This window comes from Odocoileus virginianus, chromosome 4 (assembly GCF_023699985.2).
Source record: "Odocoileus virginianus isolate 20LAN1187 ecotype Illinois chromosome 4, Ovbor_1.2, whole genome shotgun sequence".
Classification (NCBI taxonomy): domain Eukaryota; kingdom Metazoa; phylum Chordata; class Mammalia; order Artiodactyla; family Cervidae; genus Odocoileus; species Odocoileus virginianus.
In genome coordinates this window covers 23,198,298-23,216,164 of record NC_069677.1, presented here as the reverse complement: position 1 = coordinate 23,216,164, position 17,867 = coordinate 23,198,298, and the positions used below count along the sequence as shown (strand labels likewise).

At 42.7% G+C, this 17,867-nt stretch overlaps 1 protein-coding gene across 1 annotated transcript in view; it reads right to left on the bottom strand.

Moving 5' to 3' along the window:
• Window positions 1–13,467: 13,467 nt before the first annotated feature.
• Window positions 13,468–17,867, bottom strand: part of ETV5 (ETS variant transcription factor 5) — a 57,159-nt gene continuing 52,759 nt past the window's right edge. The window contains exon 13 of the mRNA XM_020888309.2: window positions 13,468–15,943. Within this exon, the coding sequence (XP_020743968.2) occupies window positions 15,722–15,943 (222 nt within the window). The 3' untranslated portion in view covers window positions 13,468–15,721. The remainder of the gene's footprint in view (window positions 15,944–17,867) is intronic.

Sequence of the window (17,867 nt, the reverse complement as noted above, 5' to 3'; positions counted from 1 at the left end):
TGTTGGAAACTGTCAGATTAAATACAAGTCCAGGTGAAAGAATTACAGACATAAGGGGCAGCTTGCATCAGAAACACCTAGAGGGCTTGTTGGTAAGACACAGATTGCTGGTCCTGCCTCCAGAGTTTGATTCAGCAAGCCTGGGGTGGGGCCTGAAACTGCATTTCTAATAAATTGCCAGATGATGCTAATGTAGCTCATCTGAAATCCACATTTTTGAGAACCACTGATGCGGAAGCATTTGATAAAACCTTTTTGGTATACTTATAAAAAATTTTAAAAATGATTAGACTCTAATAACTGGTAACTTTTACTTTTGTCAAGTTAAATTGTTTTCAATCTTTTATTTTCAACAATTGAAGGAGAGCCTAATAGAGCTGTTAGTTGATAGATAATTTCTGATAAAACATCAGTGTGCGAATTTTGGCATAGAATTTGGAAAGACTTCCAAGAATGGAATGGCATTTCTATTAAAACAACAACAACACATACACATACACACAATCCCTTTCATTCCTTAGTACTTGTTTAAGTGACCAAGCTGTATTAGCTAGGGTAAGTTAAACTGCTATTACAAATAGACTCATACATGGTTCAAACATCATCACTGCTATTTCTTAGTTGGCAGGAGTTCTGCAGGTGGTGAATCAGAGACCCTGGCTTCTCCCACCTTGTGCCTCCATCATCCTATACTATCTTGTCATCATCTACATCCAACTGGAATAGTGTATGGAGGAAGTACACATGCTTTCTTAATAGCCCTAGTCCAGAAATTCTTGTTGTTTAGTTGCTTAGTCAAGTCTGACTCTTTGAGACCCCCATGGACTGTAGCCCGCCAGGCTCCTCTATCCATGGATTTCCCAGACATAGAACACTGAAGTGGGCTGCCATTTCCTCCTCCAGGGGATCTTCCCGACCTAGGGATCAAACCTGCATCTCCTGCATTGCCAATGGATTCTTTACTGCTGAGCCACCAGGGAAGCCCTGTCCAGAAATAGCACACATTATTTCCCCTGAGAAAGAACTAAGTAACATGACCACTATATCTATCTGGATCCACTCAAGAGAGAAGCCACGAAGTGATTTGAATAGGAAGAGTTTATTAACTGACAGTAGATTGAAATAACAAGAGATTGGTCATTCAGAAGAAACAAATAATAGATAAAGAGCAGATACTATTCATAGAGCTGAGATGGAGTGCCCAAGGAAGGGACCCTCCTTCTCCACCCCCGGGGCTGAGTCACACTTGTTGGAGAGGTGTATTTGAAATCACACTCAGGTTCAATGATTGGTGAGAAGGCCTCAAAGAACTCAGAAAGGCTATTGTACTCTGGATTATGGCTTATGAGAGTAAAAGGATATAGATTGAAATCAGCAAGGAAAAAGGCACTAGGCAGAGACCAAGGGAGACCCTGTTGTAAGCTTCCACTTGTCCTGTTCCAGGGGAGTCATATGGACAGCATTTAATTCTCCCAGCAATGATGTGTGAATAGATTTATGAAGTACTGCCAATGACAGAAGCTCCCCAGAGCCTTGCTGTCTAAGGCTTACTGCCCACACGGGCGACCTTGGTTACTCAGTCTCCAGAGGCCAGTTGATACTGTGTGGGCCAAGGCTTCCCCCTACCGCCCCACCATAAGTCACATAAGCACAGAACACCAGTAAGGCCCAAGGTCCTAGGTAAACGCAGTTACCCATCTCAAGCAGAATATTCCAAGGGCTTAGATGTTATCTTCCAGAAGCCAGGCAAAGGTGAAACTTTTTTTTGGAATGTGCAGGGTTCAGACAATGTAAAACTGCAATAGAGGTCATGGCTATGGCTCACCAAAAGGCAGAGAAATGCCTGACTGGTGGAAATCTACTTTTGCACTATGCTATCTAACTGCCTGGGAGAGAAAGATGCCAAAGGAGCTGCTGGTTCCTGGGTACTGCTGACTACTGTGTATTGCAGGAACCCTCACAGGCACTGGGGAAGCTCTGAGCATGGCAGGAGTCAGAGGCACTCTGCTGCAAAATCACCCAAGATAAGTGGCGCCATAGAAAGCTGCTGGAAGCTGGCTACTGAGCCCTGCAGCAGCTGGACCCTGGGGAAGCTTGATCACGTCAGGAGGCTGCACGCAGTAACTAGGAATTAAACCCTCTTCTCCTTTAATGTCACACTAGTGCCCTCTGTCGACAGAGATTCAGGGCCAGCTAACAAAGGAAAGATGTTTAAAGGGCCCAGATCTGTTTCACAGAGCAAACAAAAAGGATAAATTTGAGCTGAGAGGTAATACATTGATAACTGGCCCAGGCCACTACAAGGGCTGCTGGGAAATGTAGTCCAGCCACTTATCTGCTTGCAATCTTATTACCATGGAAGAAGAAAACTTGTTTTGCTGGACAGCTAGCACTTTCTGTCATATGATATTTCTTAGCACTTACTTAAAATTGAAAATTAGGAACAGAACTTATGCTAAACCCTGTCTCATTCTTGAAGAAATGGAAAAAACAGTAACACTTCTATCCCAGTGAGATCACTGAGAGTTTTTCTTTTCTGACACATTTTTACTTTTTATGTTTCATAATTACATATCAGATTTGGCTATATATTTATGCTATTTTGATCAATTATGAACTAATAATTGTAGCAATCACTCTATATAGCATAATTTTTTAACCTGTAAAGCCTTATCACCAAAGGGAATTATTTAAAATAATGTGTCGTATACAAGGTATATGTGTGCTCAGTCGCTCAGTTTTGTCCAACTTTTTGTGATCCCCTGGACTGTAGCCTATCAGGCTCCTTTGTCCACAGAATGTCCCAGGAAAGAATACTGGAGTGGGTTCCCATTTCCTTCTCCAAGGGATTGGATCTTCCTGACCCAGGGACTGAACCTGTGTTCAGTTAAGTTCAGTTCAGTGGCTCAGTTGTGTCTGACTCTTTGCGACCCATGGACTGCAGCATGCCAGGCCTCCCTGTCTATCACCAACTCCCAGAGTTTACTCAAACCCATGTCCATTGTGTCGGTGATGCCATCCACCCATCTCACCCTCTGTTGTCCCCTTCTCCTCCTGCCTTCAATCTTTCCCAGCATCAGGGTCTTTCCAAATGAGTCAGCTCTTTGCATCAGGTGGCCAAAGTATTGGAGTTTCAGCTTCAACATCAGTCCTTCTAATGAACATTCAGGACTGATTTCCTTTAGGAAGGACTGGTTGGATCTCCTTGCAGTCCAAGGGACTCTCAAGAGTCTTCTCCAACACCACAGTTCAAAAGCATCAATTTTTGGCGCTCAGTTTTCTTTATAGTCCAACTCTCACATACATACATGACTACTGGAAAAACCATAGCCTTGACTAGATAGACCTTTGTTGGCAAAGTAATGCCTCTACTTTTTAATATGTTGTCTAGGTTGGTCATAACTTTCCTTCCAAGGAGTATGCGTCTTTTAATTTCATGGCTGCAGTCACCATATGCAATGAATTTGGAGCCCCAAAAAATAAAGTCTGCCACTGTTTCCCCATCTATTTGCCATGAAGTGATGGGACTGGATGCCATGATCTTTGTTTTCTGAATGTTGAGCTTTAAGCCAACTTTTTCACTCTCCTCTTTTCACTTTCATCAAGAGGCTCTTTAGTTCTTCTTCACTTTCTGCCATAAGCGTGGTGTCATCTGCTTATTTGAGGTTATTGATATTTCTCCTGCCAATCTTGATTCCAATCTGTGCTTCATCCAGCCCAGCATTTCTCATGATGTACTCTGCATATAATTTAAATAAGCAGGGTGACAATATACAGCCTTGATGTACTCATTTTCCTATTTGGAACAAGGCTGTTGGTTCTATGTCCAGTTCTAACTGTTGCTTCCTGACCTGCATACAGATTTCTCAAGAGGCAGGTCAGGTGGTCTGGTATTCCCATCTCTTTCAGAATTTTTCACAGTTTATTGTGATCCACACAGTCAAAGGCTTTGGAATAGTCAATAAAGCAAAAATAGATGTTTTTCTGGAACTCTATTGCTTTTTCGATGATCCAGTGGATGTTGGCAATTTGATCTCTGGTTCCTCTGCCTTTTCTAAAACCAGCTTCAACATCTGGAAGTTCATGGTTCACATACTGTTGAAGCCTGGCTTGGAGGATTTTGAGCGTTACTTTGCTAGCGTGTGAGATGAGTGCAATTGTGTGGTAGTTTTAGCATTCTTTGGCATTGCCTTTCTTAGGGATTGGAATGAAAACTGACCTTTTCCAGTCCTGTGGCCACTGCTGAGTTCTCCAAATTTGTTGGCTTACAGAGTGCAGCACTTTCACAGCATTATCTTTTAGGATTTGAAATAGCTCAACTGGAATTCCATCACCTCCACTAGCTTTGTTCATAGTGATGCTTTCTAAGGCCCATTTGACTTCACATTCCAGGATGTCTGGCTCTAGGTGAGTGATTGCACCATCATGATTATCTTGGTCGTGAAGATCTTTTTTGTACAGTTCTTCTGTGTATTCTTGCCACCTCTTCTTAATATCTTCTGCTTCTGTTAGGTCCATACCATTTCTGTCCTTTATTGTGCTCATCTTTCCATGAAATGTTCCCTTGGTATCTCTAATTTTCTTGAAGAGATCTCTAGTCTTTCCCATTCTATTGTTTTCCTCTATTTCTTTGCACTGATCACTGAGGAAGGCTTTCTTATCTCTCCTGGCTATTCTTTGGAACTCTGCATTCAAATGGATGTATCTTTCCTTTTCTCCTTTGCTTTTCACTTCTCTTCTTTTCACAGCTATTTGTAAGGCCTCCTCAGACAGCCATTTTGCTTTTTTGCATTTATTTTTCTAGGGGATGGTCTTGCTCCCTGTCTCCTGTACAATGTCATGAACTTCCGTCCGTAGTTCATCAGGCACTCTATCAGATCTAGTCCCTTAAATCTATTTCTCACTTCCACTGTATAATCGTTAGGGATTTGATTTAGGTCATACCTGAATGGTCCTATTGGTTTTCTCTACTTTCTTCAATTTAAGTCTGAATTTGGCAATAAGGAGTTCATGATCTGAGCCACAGTCAGCTCCTGGTCTTGTTTTTGCTGACTGTATAGAACTTCTCCATCTTTGGCAGCAAAGAATATAATCGATCTGATTTTGGTATTGACCATCTGGTGATGTCCATGTGTAGAGTCTTCTCGTGTTGTTGGAAGAGGGTGTTTGCTATGACCAGTGCATTCTCTTGGCAAAACTCTATTAGCCTTCGCCCTGCTTCATTCTGTACTCCAAGGCCAAATTTCCCTGTTACTCCAGGTGTTTCTTGACTTCCTATTTTTGCCTTCCAGTCCCCTATAATGTAAAGGACATCTTTTTTGGGTGTTAATTCTAGAAGGTTTTGTAGGTCTTCATAGAACCATTCAACATCAGCTTCTTCAGCATTACTGGTCGGGACATAGACTCGGATTACCGTGATATTGAAACATTTGCCTTGAAAACAAACAGAGATCATTCTGTCGTTTTTGAGACTGTATCCAAGTACTGCATTTCAGACTCTTTTTTTGACTATGATGGCTACTCCATTTCTTGTAAGGGATTCTTGTCCACACTAGCAGATATAGTGGTCATCTGAGTTAAATTCACCCATTCCAGTCCATTTTAGTTCACTGATTCCTAAAATGTCAACGTTAACTCTTGCAATCTCCTGTTTGATCACTTCTAATCTGCCATGATTCATGGACCTAATATTCCAGTTTCCTATGTAATATTGCTCTTTACAGCATTGGACCTTGCTTCCATCACCAGTCACATCCACAACTGGGTGTTGGTTTTGTTTTGGTTCCATCCCTTCATTCTTTCTGGTGTTATTTCTCCAGTGATCTCCAGTAGCATATTGGGCACCTACCGACCTGGGGAGTTTATCTTTCAGTGTCCTATCTTTTTGCCTTTTCATACTGTTCATGGGGTTCTCAAGGCAGGAATACTGAAGTGGTTTGCCATTCCCTTCTCCAGTGGACCACATTTTGTCAGAACTCTCCACCATGACCCATCCGTCTTGGGTGGCCCTACACGGCATGGTTCATAGTTTCATTGAGTTAGACAAGGCTGTGGTTAAATGCAAATAATTATACTTCAAAATGTCAGAATTTACAATATACTGGAAATTACGTATTTTCAACTTTTAATAACATGATGGAAATTTTAAATGTTAACTTAATGCTAAAGGCTACCTTGCTTTTCAAAATTCTTTTATAGGATGTATAAACAAAAAATATAAAAACTACTAATCTAATTCACTCGGCTTGGTACCTGATATATAATAGGTACTCAATAAGTAACATTTGAATAAATAACGAATAGATAGGAATGGCAAATAGATGTGTAAATGTAAATAATGCCCAGTGTAGACAAAGGTTGTGAGAACCAAGTAGTCTTCTACTGATACAGATACAAATTAACTCTTTTTTTTTTTTTTTTTTGGTGAGCCTTTTGCAGTACATATGAAAATCCTTAAACTGTCTCTACCCTTTGCCCAAACAATCCACCTAAGAAATTATCCTGAAAGTCATAAATGAATAAAGATATACCTTACAGTGTTAACTTGTTCAACAGATGTTTTTAAATCACCTATGTTGGAGAGAAAGCAGCAAAACTGTATGGTCCTGCCTTCATGAAATTTATAGCCTATTGGGGAAGACAATTATCTAATCTTTCATATACGTGAATAATTAAAAATTGTGAGATGTGCTGTGAAAAAAAGATAATGAGTGCTGGAAAGCATATAATGGGAGAAAAGAACACATCTAGGAAGGCACGGAAATTAAACTTATTCAGTTGTTTTCAGGATTAGCTGATTGTCTGCCTCTGGGGAGACCTCAGAATTGAGATTAAAGTATGTGTGGAGATTGAGCTAGGTGGAGGTTAGGGATGGATGCAGAGGCAGTGTGACTTCCCAGGTGTCTCAGTGGTAAAGAATCTGCCTGCTAATGCAGGAAACGTGGGTTTGATCCCCAGGTCAGGAAAATCCCCTTGAGGAGGAAATGTAGCTTGGCAGGCTGCAGTCCATGGGGTCGCAGAGGACTGAGCATGCAGAGATAGTGTAACATTTCAGGTCCAGGGAACAGTTTGTATCAAGGCTGGAGCAAGAAGGAGCAAGGTACAGAAGAAGGCTGGGGCTCTGGAGCATAGAACCTAAGGGAGTGAATTGTGTAGGGTGAAGCTGAAGAGGTAGGCAAGGACTTGTCTTGTAAGGCCAAGTTAAGGATTTTGGTTTTATCCCAAGAAATGACTACAGATATTTTTTTTGGGGGGGGAAATTAGCATAAAATAAAATGCCCACCCATCCCTTGCTACCTTGCTACAACTAAGAATATCACGGTTCATTCTTTCTTTTTAATTGTTGAGTAGTGCTTTGTGGTATGGATACCACTCCTGTTGGTGGACATTTGGGTTATTTTGGTAGCTAATGGGAATAAAGCTTACACAAACGTTCTTGCAGAGGTCTTTTTGTGAACACATGTTTCTCTCTCTTGCATAAATACTTTAGATTGAAATTGCTGGATCATAGAGCAGATGCATGTTCACTTTGATAAGAAATTGCCAAACATTGAAGTGCTGCCATGCCACACGGCTTTCGAGGAGGCACTAAATCTTTCAGTACCTAGACCTTCCCATCTGTAGAATGGGGTCAATACTACTTACCTCACAGGGGTGTGTTGTGAAGACGTAGAACAGTGTCAAATGTTTTTAATACTTAGGTAAGAGAGGTGGCATAGATGAAACCAATGCTGCATGAGTTACACAAAAATGGATATTTGGTTCTCTGTCCCAGATACCAGAAACGTGTGTTCAAAAAAGCATTTTACCAACTCATTACTTGTTTCTAGAAAAAAAGGAATTATCAAACAGATATTCAGAGTGGTTGTACCATTTTACAGTCCTACCAGCATTGCATACTTGCCAACATTTCTTGTGATTAGTCTTTTTAAATTTTAGGCATTCCAGTGGGTGTCATTAAAGTCTCAAGAAATGGAATGAGTTGGGCTAAAAAAATCACTCAGACTACAATAAGGAGAATGGTGGGAATGGGGTAAGAGTAGATGTGGTAAGACCTGTTAAGGGGTGACAGCAAAAGTGCAGGTGAGAGATGATGGTGAATTGATTATGATAGTGATGATGGAGATAGACCTGAGAGATATTTATTAATAGAAGATAAAATTAATAGGAGTTGGCTGCTAATCGGGAACACTAGAAAAAGCTCAAATTATTATTTTTTGTTAATTTGATTTTGAGGGATGGACATCACTTGGCTTGATTTTGGATGTATATTTGTGGTGCTTTAATCTCCATAAAGGGGATTGCTTAAATATGTCATATGACTTGTGAACTTAGGGATAGTATGTGGCCAGGAATTACAGGAGAATATTTCATGATGTGGAAGGATGTTTAAAATATATGGTTAAAAATAAATTTCAAACTATGTATAATATATGGTATAGCCACATTTTCCATTTGAATAGCATTACAGAGAAAAGCCTTCTGAAAAGATGTAAAGTGTTAGCTATGGTCTCCATGTTGAGTTTTCAGAGTAGTTTTAAATTTGGGCTATGGTTTTTTTTTTTTTTTTTTCTGTTTTTCTACAAGGAACATATGCTAATTGTGTAATATGAAAAAAAGTTATTTAAAAAAAACACTTAACATTTCAGAAAAAGAAATTTAAGAGCACAAAACAAGAATAGCGTCCCATTGGGGTGGGAAAGGTGTTGGTAACAGCATCTTCATCTCTTCTCTCTTATCCTCAAATGGCTCACCCTATACCTTCTGGGCAGGATACTGGCCAGGATTCCTAAGCTTCTCAGATTCTGAGAGTTTGAGAATGGAAGGGCTTAGTGAGAGGGACTGGGCTGAACTCAAACCCAGGATTCTGGAATCCACGGAGCTTTTTTTGATCTCTGCCCCCAACGGAGACTAAATGCAAACCTCCTTTGGCTCTCTGGTAGCATCAATCAGCTCTCTATTATCTCTCTTACTCCATAGAAATGGCCTGTGCAAGTAACCCATGACCTCCGTGTTGTCAACTCAGTCCCCATCCTCACCCTGCCTGACACATCAGAAGCACCTGCTGTAGTTGATCTCCTGCCCCCTGGAAATACCCTCCTGGTTATCCCTACTTCACCAGCCACTCTTCTGCAGTCTCTTCTGATGGTTCTTCGTTTCCCCGACCTCTTAGTCTTGGAGTGTCTCTGGGCTTTCTTTTTCCTATCTAGACTTATTGCCTTAGTGATCTCATCCAGTCTCAGTTTTAAACACTCTCTCACATAATGATGGCACTTAATTTCTCTTTCCAGTCTGGATCTCTCCCCCTGGACTCCAGACTTGTATATTCAAAGTTGACATTCCCATTTGGATTTCTAATAGGCGTCTCAAAGTTATTATGTCCAAAACAAAGTGCCTCTTCTTCCCCTGTTCCCACCCTCCATTTGTCCTCCTCAGGCTTTTCTATCTCAGTGAACAGCACCTCATACTTCCTTGTCCTCAGGTCCTAAGCTTTGGAGTTCATAACTGACTCCGTTCTTCCTCTCACTCTACGTATTTGAAAACTATTGGTTCTATCTTAAAAATAAATCCAGATTATGACCTCCATGTGCTGTCCAGAACATCATCTCGTCCCACCTGGGTTATTGCAACAGCCTACTCCTTGGTCTTGCTTACTTCTTCACTCTCCTGCAATTTATTTCAACTCAGCAGCCAGTGATCCTTTAATATATAAATCAGATCATGTCACTTCTCTGCTCAAAATCTCTCAACAGCTAAACATTAATAGAGTAAATGCCAGAGTCCTTAAAAAACCTACAGGACCCCAGATGATACCCACACCCCCAGTTACTTTTTCGACAGTGTGCTGTCTCACTCCCTCTGACCCTGTTTCACAGGCCTTACTATTCCATAAATAGTCCAAGCATGTTTAAAGTTTCGGGGTTTTGCTCTTCCCTCTGTCTACATGCTTTTCCTTCAGATAACCATCTGGCTCTTTATTTATTGTCAAGTCTTTGCTCAACTGTGAGGTCTTCCAAGATCTTCCTATTTAAAATTGCAACCCCCCATCCCTGCCACTCATCACATCCTTTCTCTGCTTAATTTCTCTCCATAAGTTACTCAACATTATCTTAAAAATGCTATCAGTTATTTGTTTTGTTTTTTTGCTCCCTTCCCCAGATGTAAGATACTGGAGAGCACAGATTTCTATCCCCCGCCCCCCTCCAGTAATCCTAGAGCAGTACCTGGCATAGAATAGACAGTATGTATTGGATGGTGGTGGTTTAGTCGCTAAGCTGTGTATTCTTGCAACCCCATGGACTATAGCCTGTCAGGCGCCTCTGTCCATGGGATTCTCCAGGCAAGAATATTGGAGTGGGTTGCCATTTCCTTCTCCAAAGTATTCTACTTTCAGGTGGACAAATGTTTCCCCACTAGCCTGTGAGCTATTTGGCGGGGGGGGGGGTTCACTGGGTAGTCCCTACCCACTGGGTGGTCCCTGCACAATAGACACTTGATATATGTTTATTAATGGAATAATGGAAGCAAAGGATCACCCACCCACCTTAAGTATGACGAAATGAGGGCATGCAAGTGTTCAGTGTCACAGACCTCGATGCCTGCTCCAGGCCTCCTGAGTCCACCGGAGTTACTTCACCCTCATCGCTGCCCACCACACTGAATACTTTTGCTCTTCTTCCCTTCCTGTAGGAAGTATATTGAAGGGTTGGCCTCCATGGGGAGGACCCTTAACCAGTAAGGGCAGGAGTTGGTGGGTACATGTCCCAGCCTCCTCAGCCTCTGGTGTGTGGTCTGAATAAGATGATGCCGGTAGTGCTGCAATAGGAGCTAGTGAGTAGAGCACTTAAACATTTACAAGGTCAAGAACAGGGATTTATTTGAACATGTCATCCTAAACCTTTATTTTCCATATCCACAAGTGCCTGGCATCTAGTAGGTGTTCAGGAGATGCTTAAGGAATGAACAAACATATGCGTTTGATGGTGGGGCTGAGCAACCTTCAGGGTTTGTTCAAAGACAAGGTATCTGTTAAATGTGCCAACACACAAACACCCATCCCCCCAACCCCCGCTTTGAGTTCTCAAGGAACTCGTTTCTCCTTTCCCTCCTAAGGGATCTGGGAAGTAACAATTCATCAGGGGCCTCACTGATGTAGGAGGTTAGGCCAGGATGGCCCTCTGAGATCATCTCGTCAAACCCAATCAATCTCTGAGCTGGAACCAGAGCCCCCATGTTCCGCCTCCCAGTGTCTAGCTGTCTCTCCATAGTAGCCACTGAGAACATTCTAAGAACATAATTTTGGAGGCTAACAGCCATGGATATTTTCAGATTTAATTTCAGCAAAGTGTTACCATTTAAGAAAGACTGCCAGAAAGATAATGCAGATGGAAGTGTACTGTGTAAACTGTGAAGTGCTATCCAAAGGTTAGTTATCTGAGGTCCACTGCCAAGGTCAACAAGACCTGGATGTAGGGCCAGTTCTCAAATCAGAGGAGCAAAGCAAAAGTTGGTCATTCAAGGGGCCCCTTCCAAATGGGACACTGGTGTCTTTGCTGGAACCAGGACACAGGGGCTTGTCTCTCACCCCCACCCCCCATGCATAATACTTTTGCTGAGTAAGATGGATGCTTACGTATGTGTTAAAACAGATGATTTTAACAGATGATGATGGCTTTCTGATCTTTCCCCTTTTTCTTGTGCTTTAGAAGCCACACACTAAGCTCCAGCCACCTGTACCACTGGGCAATGGACCGGCTCTCCAAGATTTCCGACTGTCTGTGTGCGTGAGTGTTTTTCTCCCACATTAGTTTACATTGGTTCCAGCTGCACTAGAATTTAGATGCTGTGCATACCCTGGCTCTCAAAACCACATTCTTTTGCCCTCACACTACTTCTCTGTCATCTAACCACTGAAAAAGCATTGTTTTATTGGCTTGGCTCAAGAAAGGAGACCTCGATGAAGAGTAAACTTTCATTTTCTAGGCTTTCTTATCCTAGCGCTCTACAGAAGGGCAGCCCAGTGTTTGGTGACCTCCTGCATTAGGTTAACAATCTGGATTTGGGCCCAGGGGGATCATGATCCCATGAAGAATGGGGAGCTGATTGTTAACGTCTAATCGTGGTGAAGCTGAGTGGCAGGGCTTACTTTGTCCTGGCTCCCCAGCCTTCTCCCCAAGCATCTCTTAAGCTGCCAAAGCCAATGGGTTTATGTGGCAGGCATTCATTCCTCACGAGCTCCGATTCAAGCGGCTGTGCACTGGTTCAGGCTCAGATGTTTCTACACTTAGGGCTTGTAAAACAGTGAAAGAAAGATACAGATAACTCACAGAAAGCCTTCTGTTATAGACTAGAAAAAAGGATCTACTTGTTTCTCTACTGTAATAGGAGCCTTGAAAAGCCCAAATTAAGTGCAGAAAAAGGGTGAAATAAGAGCACTAAAAGCTTAATACTGCATGGAGTCCTGCAAACTTTTCCCAAGTGATATATTTGCACCTAAAATGGTGGGTTAAATTCATTTCACCTGCCTTCCCAAATCAAGGTTGTTTAAAGACCTGCATGTCCCCCGAGCAGCACATGGCTTAAACATGTTTGCTCTCCCACTGGGCATGCACAAGTGGGTGACCTTTTGACTTCAGAGGCTGCAAACTCCACCCTCACAATGTGCCTGTATCCTGGTTACACCTGTGCAGAATTTCCACCCTGCACCTTTTCCCAATCACCTTTCCCCAGGCTCCCCACGTCTCACTCCACCCTGATGTTTTATTCCTAAGCCTTCCGGGAGGCAGTTTTCAGGCTTCTTTTCCTGTCTCTCTTTGCTGCAAACCTCAGCATTTCAGCATTTTGATTTGCTGAGCGTCAGGCAAAATGGACCTGGCTCGGTAACAGGGTTCAAACTCAGAAGAAAGGTTTTTGCTTCTCTATGGCTGGAAAAAACAAAAGAGCCACGACTTTCCTAAGCTGTCATTTTTGAGGGAACTACTAGTAAAATTTTTACTTAAGGTCAAAATCTGGGGAGAAACTAGGAAAAGAGGTGGTCGTCTTCTGTCCGGTTTTCCAAGAATTCATCTAAGTGGCTGAGCCAGACATATCTTGGGACTCAAAGTCGTAGCCTAGTTAGTGATCTCACAATGAACCCAGGGCCTAAGGAAAGCGAGCTATGCTTTAAAAAAAAAATTGAGTTGGCGAGTAGGTAGGTTCGACGGGAGGGATGGGATGGTGTCAGCTCCCCACTGACTGGGAAAACCTCTCTGCTTTCTACTTTCCTTCTACTCTTTTGGATCAAATGTTTAGCCAGAGTTTGAGAGATGAGATGAGAAGAGAGAAGCTAAGCACAAGGTGACTCTCAACTCTACAGTCATAAGGCTAGACAGCTAAGAGGGGTAGAGAAGAAGAGGGAGAGAAAGGTGCCAGGTGACTTCCGCTTACTTTAAGATGGGGGCAAGAAAGATGCGGGTTTCAGGCACTTGGTAAACTGAAAGCAAACTTCTTTATTGTACACAGTACAGAATATAACGCAGCTTGGCAGGATGCAAACAGCCCTGCGCAGGGGAAAAGTATTTCAAATCAACTGGCAGGTTAAAGCCTTTCTGCACTGTAGATTTTCCACACTCTGGAAAAGAAGCAAAAACAAAAAACCGAAAAACCCCAAATCATCAGGGAGGTGCATGAGTCCAATGGGAATGCAACGGTGATGCGCCAGCCTGTGTCCCGAGACCGCACGGGCCACGTGGCCATAGCGGGGGAGGGGCGCTCAGGCTACAGACGGTTCTTTTCATACTTGCTAAGACAGCATAAATCCATCAAAAAAAAAAAAAAAAAAAAAACAAACCCAACAAAACCCAAACCCAGATAAGAAAGGAAAAAAAAAAATCCTATACAGCATTTACAACAAATTAACCTCTAGCCAGCTTGGGGTAAAATATGCATCTATGTATAGACTATGTGTAGGTTAGAAAGCTATAAATACCATTTGGAAAGAGTCCTTTGATTAGAATACAATGCTAATTAAGGCCCAAGCTACAGGTGCAATACCTTTGTGGGCTAATTAGCTTCCAAGAGGGAAACCTCGTATTTCCACAGCTATGAAATACACCCCTTATCTGTGACCCTCTTCACAAATGTGCTCCTGGTCACCTGGGGGACTGTTTGAGACTACAGAGCGTTCCATCAATAGAAAAACAAAGCCCTGTCCTTTGTGTATGAAGAGTAGCATAATCGTTCCTGTGCTGTGTCAAGGGAAGCACAGAACTCTCAAGAGCAGGCAGCAAGGTGCTACCACTTTCTAATGCCTTTTCCTCTATTTTGAGCTTTCATGTAGCTTTAGCTGGGTTGTTTAAAACATTTCCAATGAAATTCAGCGATCAGAGAACTCTTTTGTAAAGTGGCAGGAAACTAAGGCGCTAGTACAGTTTTACCTGTTGGTGTCGCGCATACGTCTCAAACCCTATTGAATCATATGCAGGGTTTAAAGTCCAAGGATTTAAAGAAAAAGGAAAAACAAAACTGGATGAAATGGAAATTGTCATCAGTCATGCCCAGGGAAGACTCCCTAGGGTTTCCATCAGGTGACCAGGTTTCAAATGGACATGACATGTATTATGTACATATGCTTTCCAGAGAGGGCATGGGAGGGAACATTGGGGACTATACACATAGAATCTAAACGGTGTGTCCAGGCTGCCCTGCACACCTCAAAAATGTACAACTCAGGTGCAAATGTTCCGTCAGGCTGTCTGGTGCAGAAAGCACAAAGCAGGCAATAAAGAGGGCTTGTACTCAGCCAAGGGGACGCCCCCAGCAAAGCCCCTTTCAAGCTGCAGTGTCTTCAGAAGTCGGCACTGCCCTGTTTAAAGGGCACAGTGCACAGTTACCAAAAGGTTTGTTTTTTTTTGCTTTAAATACCAAAACTACAAAAATCAGTTTATAAACTGGTTTTCCAAAACAAAACAATCCCCCGAATCAAAGCAAAACAAAATACTGTCAAAAGTGTTAATCACTTTCTCCTAAAATTAAAGCCATCCACACACAGCCATGTGACTGGGAAGAGAGAGGGGGCTTGCTCTACTTGGTGACCACATGGCCAGAAGGTTCCCAAGAGTAGCAATGGTTTATTTGAGAACCGTGGAGTGGGTAACAGCTATTCATCCTTTTCCCCTTCTTTCGAGACCAAGGGGAAACATTTCAGTGAGCTGCAAGAGCTGTCCAAGTCTTAAGGTAATACTTGGCAACCCTTCATGGTTTGAGCCTCCCAAACTTAGCCTACCTCCTGTTCTATGGGTTTTGTGACTCACTTTTTCAATAAATTGTGCAAATCAGAGCCCTTCTATGTAAAGGCATTTAGTAGTCCTTGATCAATGCAGATTGTCACATACTCTGTCCTGGTTTGCGGGTACCAACCTGAACAAGGTATTGCTTTGCATATATATTGTCCATGGGAAGGAGGCTCCATTTCAAACGCTTCCCAGAAACCTTGTCAGGATCAAGAGCTGAGGCACCAGCCTTTGGGTGGTTTTCTGCCCCTCCCTGTTCCCACTCCCCCACCAAAGTTTCTGTCCTTAAGGGTGCCAATCCGGAGACAGATTGGATTCTCTATCTCCGGAGACAGATAATACTCAAAGGGCAAGCTCTAGGAACAGCCAGAAACACAAACAAAACCACTGTTCTCATTTGCCTGAATGGGAACTGCTAGCTCTAGGGTTTGGCCGCTCAGCTGCTCAGAAACTTAGTAAGCAAAGCCTTCGGCATAGGGGAGGCTGCCGCAGCGGTCCACATCCAGGAGGTAAGCAGGGTTGTCCTCAAAGTGGGTCAGTGGTAGGGTGTCCTCCTCGCTGAGGTGGCACTCAGACTCTGCTTTCAGGAACGGACGCTGGTTGTCGGGGAAGGCCATGGAGAAAAGGGCATCGGGGTCGCAGACAAACTTGTAGACGTATCGTTCCCCGGCCACCTAGAGAGAAAATGCACCTGATGAGGCCCAGTTGAAACAGGGCATGGGGTGTGGGCGCCAAGGGAAGAATGAGATATCTGTTAAGTCACCAAGCTCTTGGGCAGGCTGGGACCAAGAGGCTCAATGGTAGTTGATTATCCAAATCCTTCAATTTATTTTGATAAACCATGGGGACTGTTACCTGCTAAGTGTTTTGACACCACAGCTTAGCAGCTGAAAAGAATATATGAATATCAAACTCAGGTTCTTCTTAAAAGAACATCCTTGCTGTTAAAATCAGTCTAGAAACAATGGTTATGCTGAGGTTGGTGTTATGAGATATAAGGATTGAAAGATGCAGGAGTCAGCCCATGTGTTCAGTTTCCTCAAGTTTACAGTCTTCACAGGACAGCTTTGTTGTCCCACAGGGCTAGGAATTCAGAAGCTATGTGGGAATGTATAAGCTTGTTCCAAAACCAAATAGAACTGCTTTTTGGCTCACCTGCAGTTAAAAACGACTAATGCCATGGTTTTGCTACATTGAAGGAACTGCAAACTACCTTTATATGAATTCTATGCATTATAACATTACTTGAACCAGCTAATCTTGATTAAGGATGGCAGGTGTATACAATCACTCATTCCTATTTGGGTTTTTTAAAAGCCAGTTTACTGTTCAATCTCTGGTTCCCCAGCCAGAGTCAGTTCACATGTGGAAGAGCTAGGCAGGAGGATAAAGTGATGATAATACTAGCTCCGAAAGTCGAGTTGAATGGCTTCTGGCTCTGGCTTGGTCACTAACAAGTCTCAATCTCTATGAATCTGTTTTCCCTTTCAAAACCTGAGGGTATGGAGGGTATGAGGGTATGGAGGGTATGAGGGTATGGAGGGTATGGAACTAATGCTTTTCTGAGGCCCTCTGCAGATCAGTATGCTACCACTCCTCTTTCATTTAGTTCTCATTTACTCATAGGTCACATGATAAAGCAATGATCTCTTACACTGGACAGCAAGTTACTATTTTTAGGACATTTTCACATATATATTACCCCTTTGAGATCAGATCAAGAATTATTAGCTACACTTTCATTGGAAACAGGCTTTGGGAGGTTGACTTTCCTTAAAGCATAAATAAACAGGAGTGTTGGGATCTGAGCCCACCCAAGTCTCATTCCCGTGCCTTCCTCTGTACTATTTTATCCTTAATTCTCAAAGTTCTCTTCTTCTTAGAAAACCTAGGGACAAGTTCATAGGTGCAATTCATTGCCGTTAGTTCAAGTTAACTGTCTTGGTTACATTCCCTTGGATTGGATCTGTAGTTGGGAATCACAAAGCCAGTGGTTTCTTTTCTAATGGCCCTCCTTCCTAAGTTTAGAATTCTACCTGATAGTGTTAACACTGAATGGGGAGAGTGTGTGAACTTGCAGTGGGGAATAGGGCTAGTGACTGCTAATGGGTTCAGGGTTTCTTTTTAGGGTGATAAATTGTTCTAATGGGCTTCCCTGGGGGCTTAGTGGTCAGGAATCTGCCTGCCAGTGCAGGAGACATGGGTTCAATCCCTGATCTGGGAAGATCCCCTGAAGAAGGAAATGGCAACCCACTCCAGTATTCTTGCATGGAAAACCATATGGACAGAGGAGCCTGGTGGGCTACAGTCCATGGGGTTGCAGAGTTAGACACGACTTAGCAACTGAACAACAAAATGTTCTAAAACTGATTGTGAGTGACAGTTGTACTACTCTGCATACGTATTAAAACCCCACTGAATTGTACCTTTAAAAAAGGGGGGGGGGGAATAGGTAGGGTGGGGTGGTAACCCATTTTAGAGTATCTATTAACTATGCCAAGCACTGAAGTCGAACCCTCAGTTTTTCCCCAAAGGAGCTGACATTCCCGTGGCAGATACTGACAAGCCAGGGAGTGATTTGCAATACAGAGAGTAGGA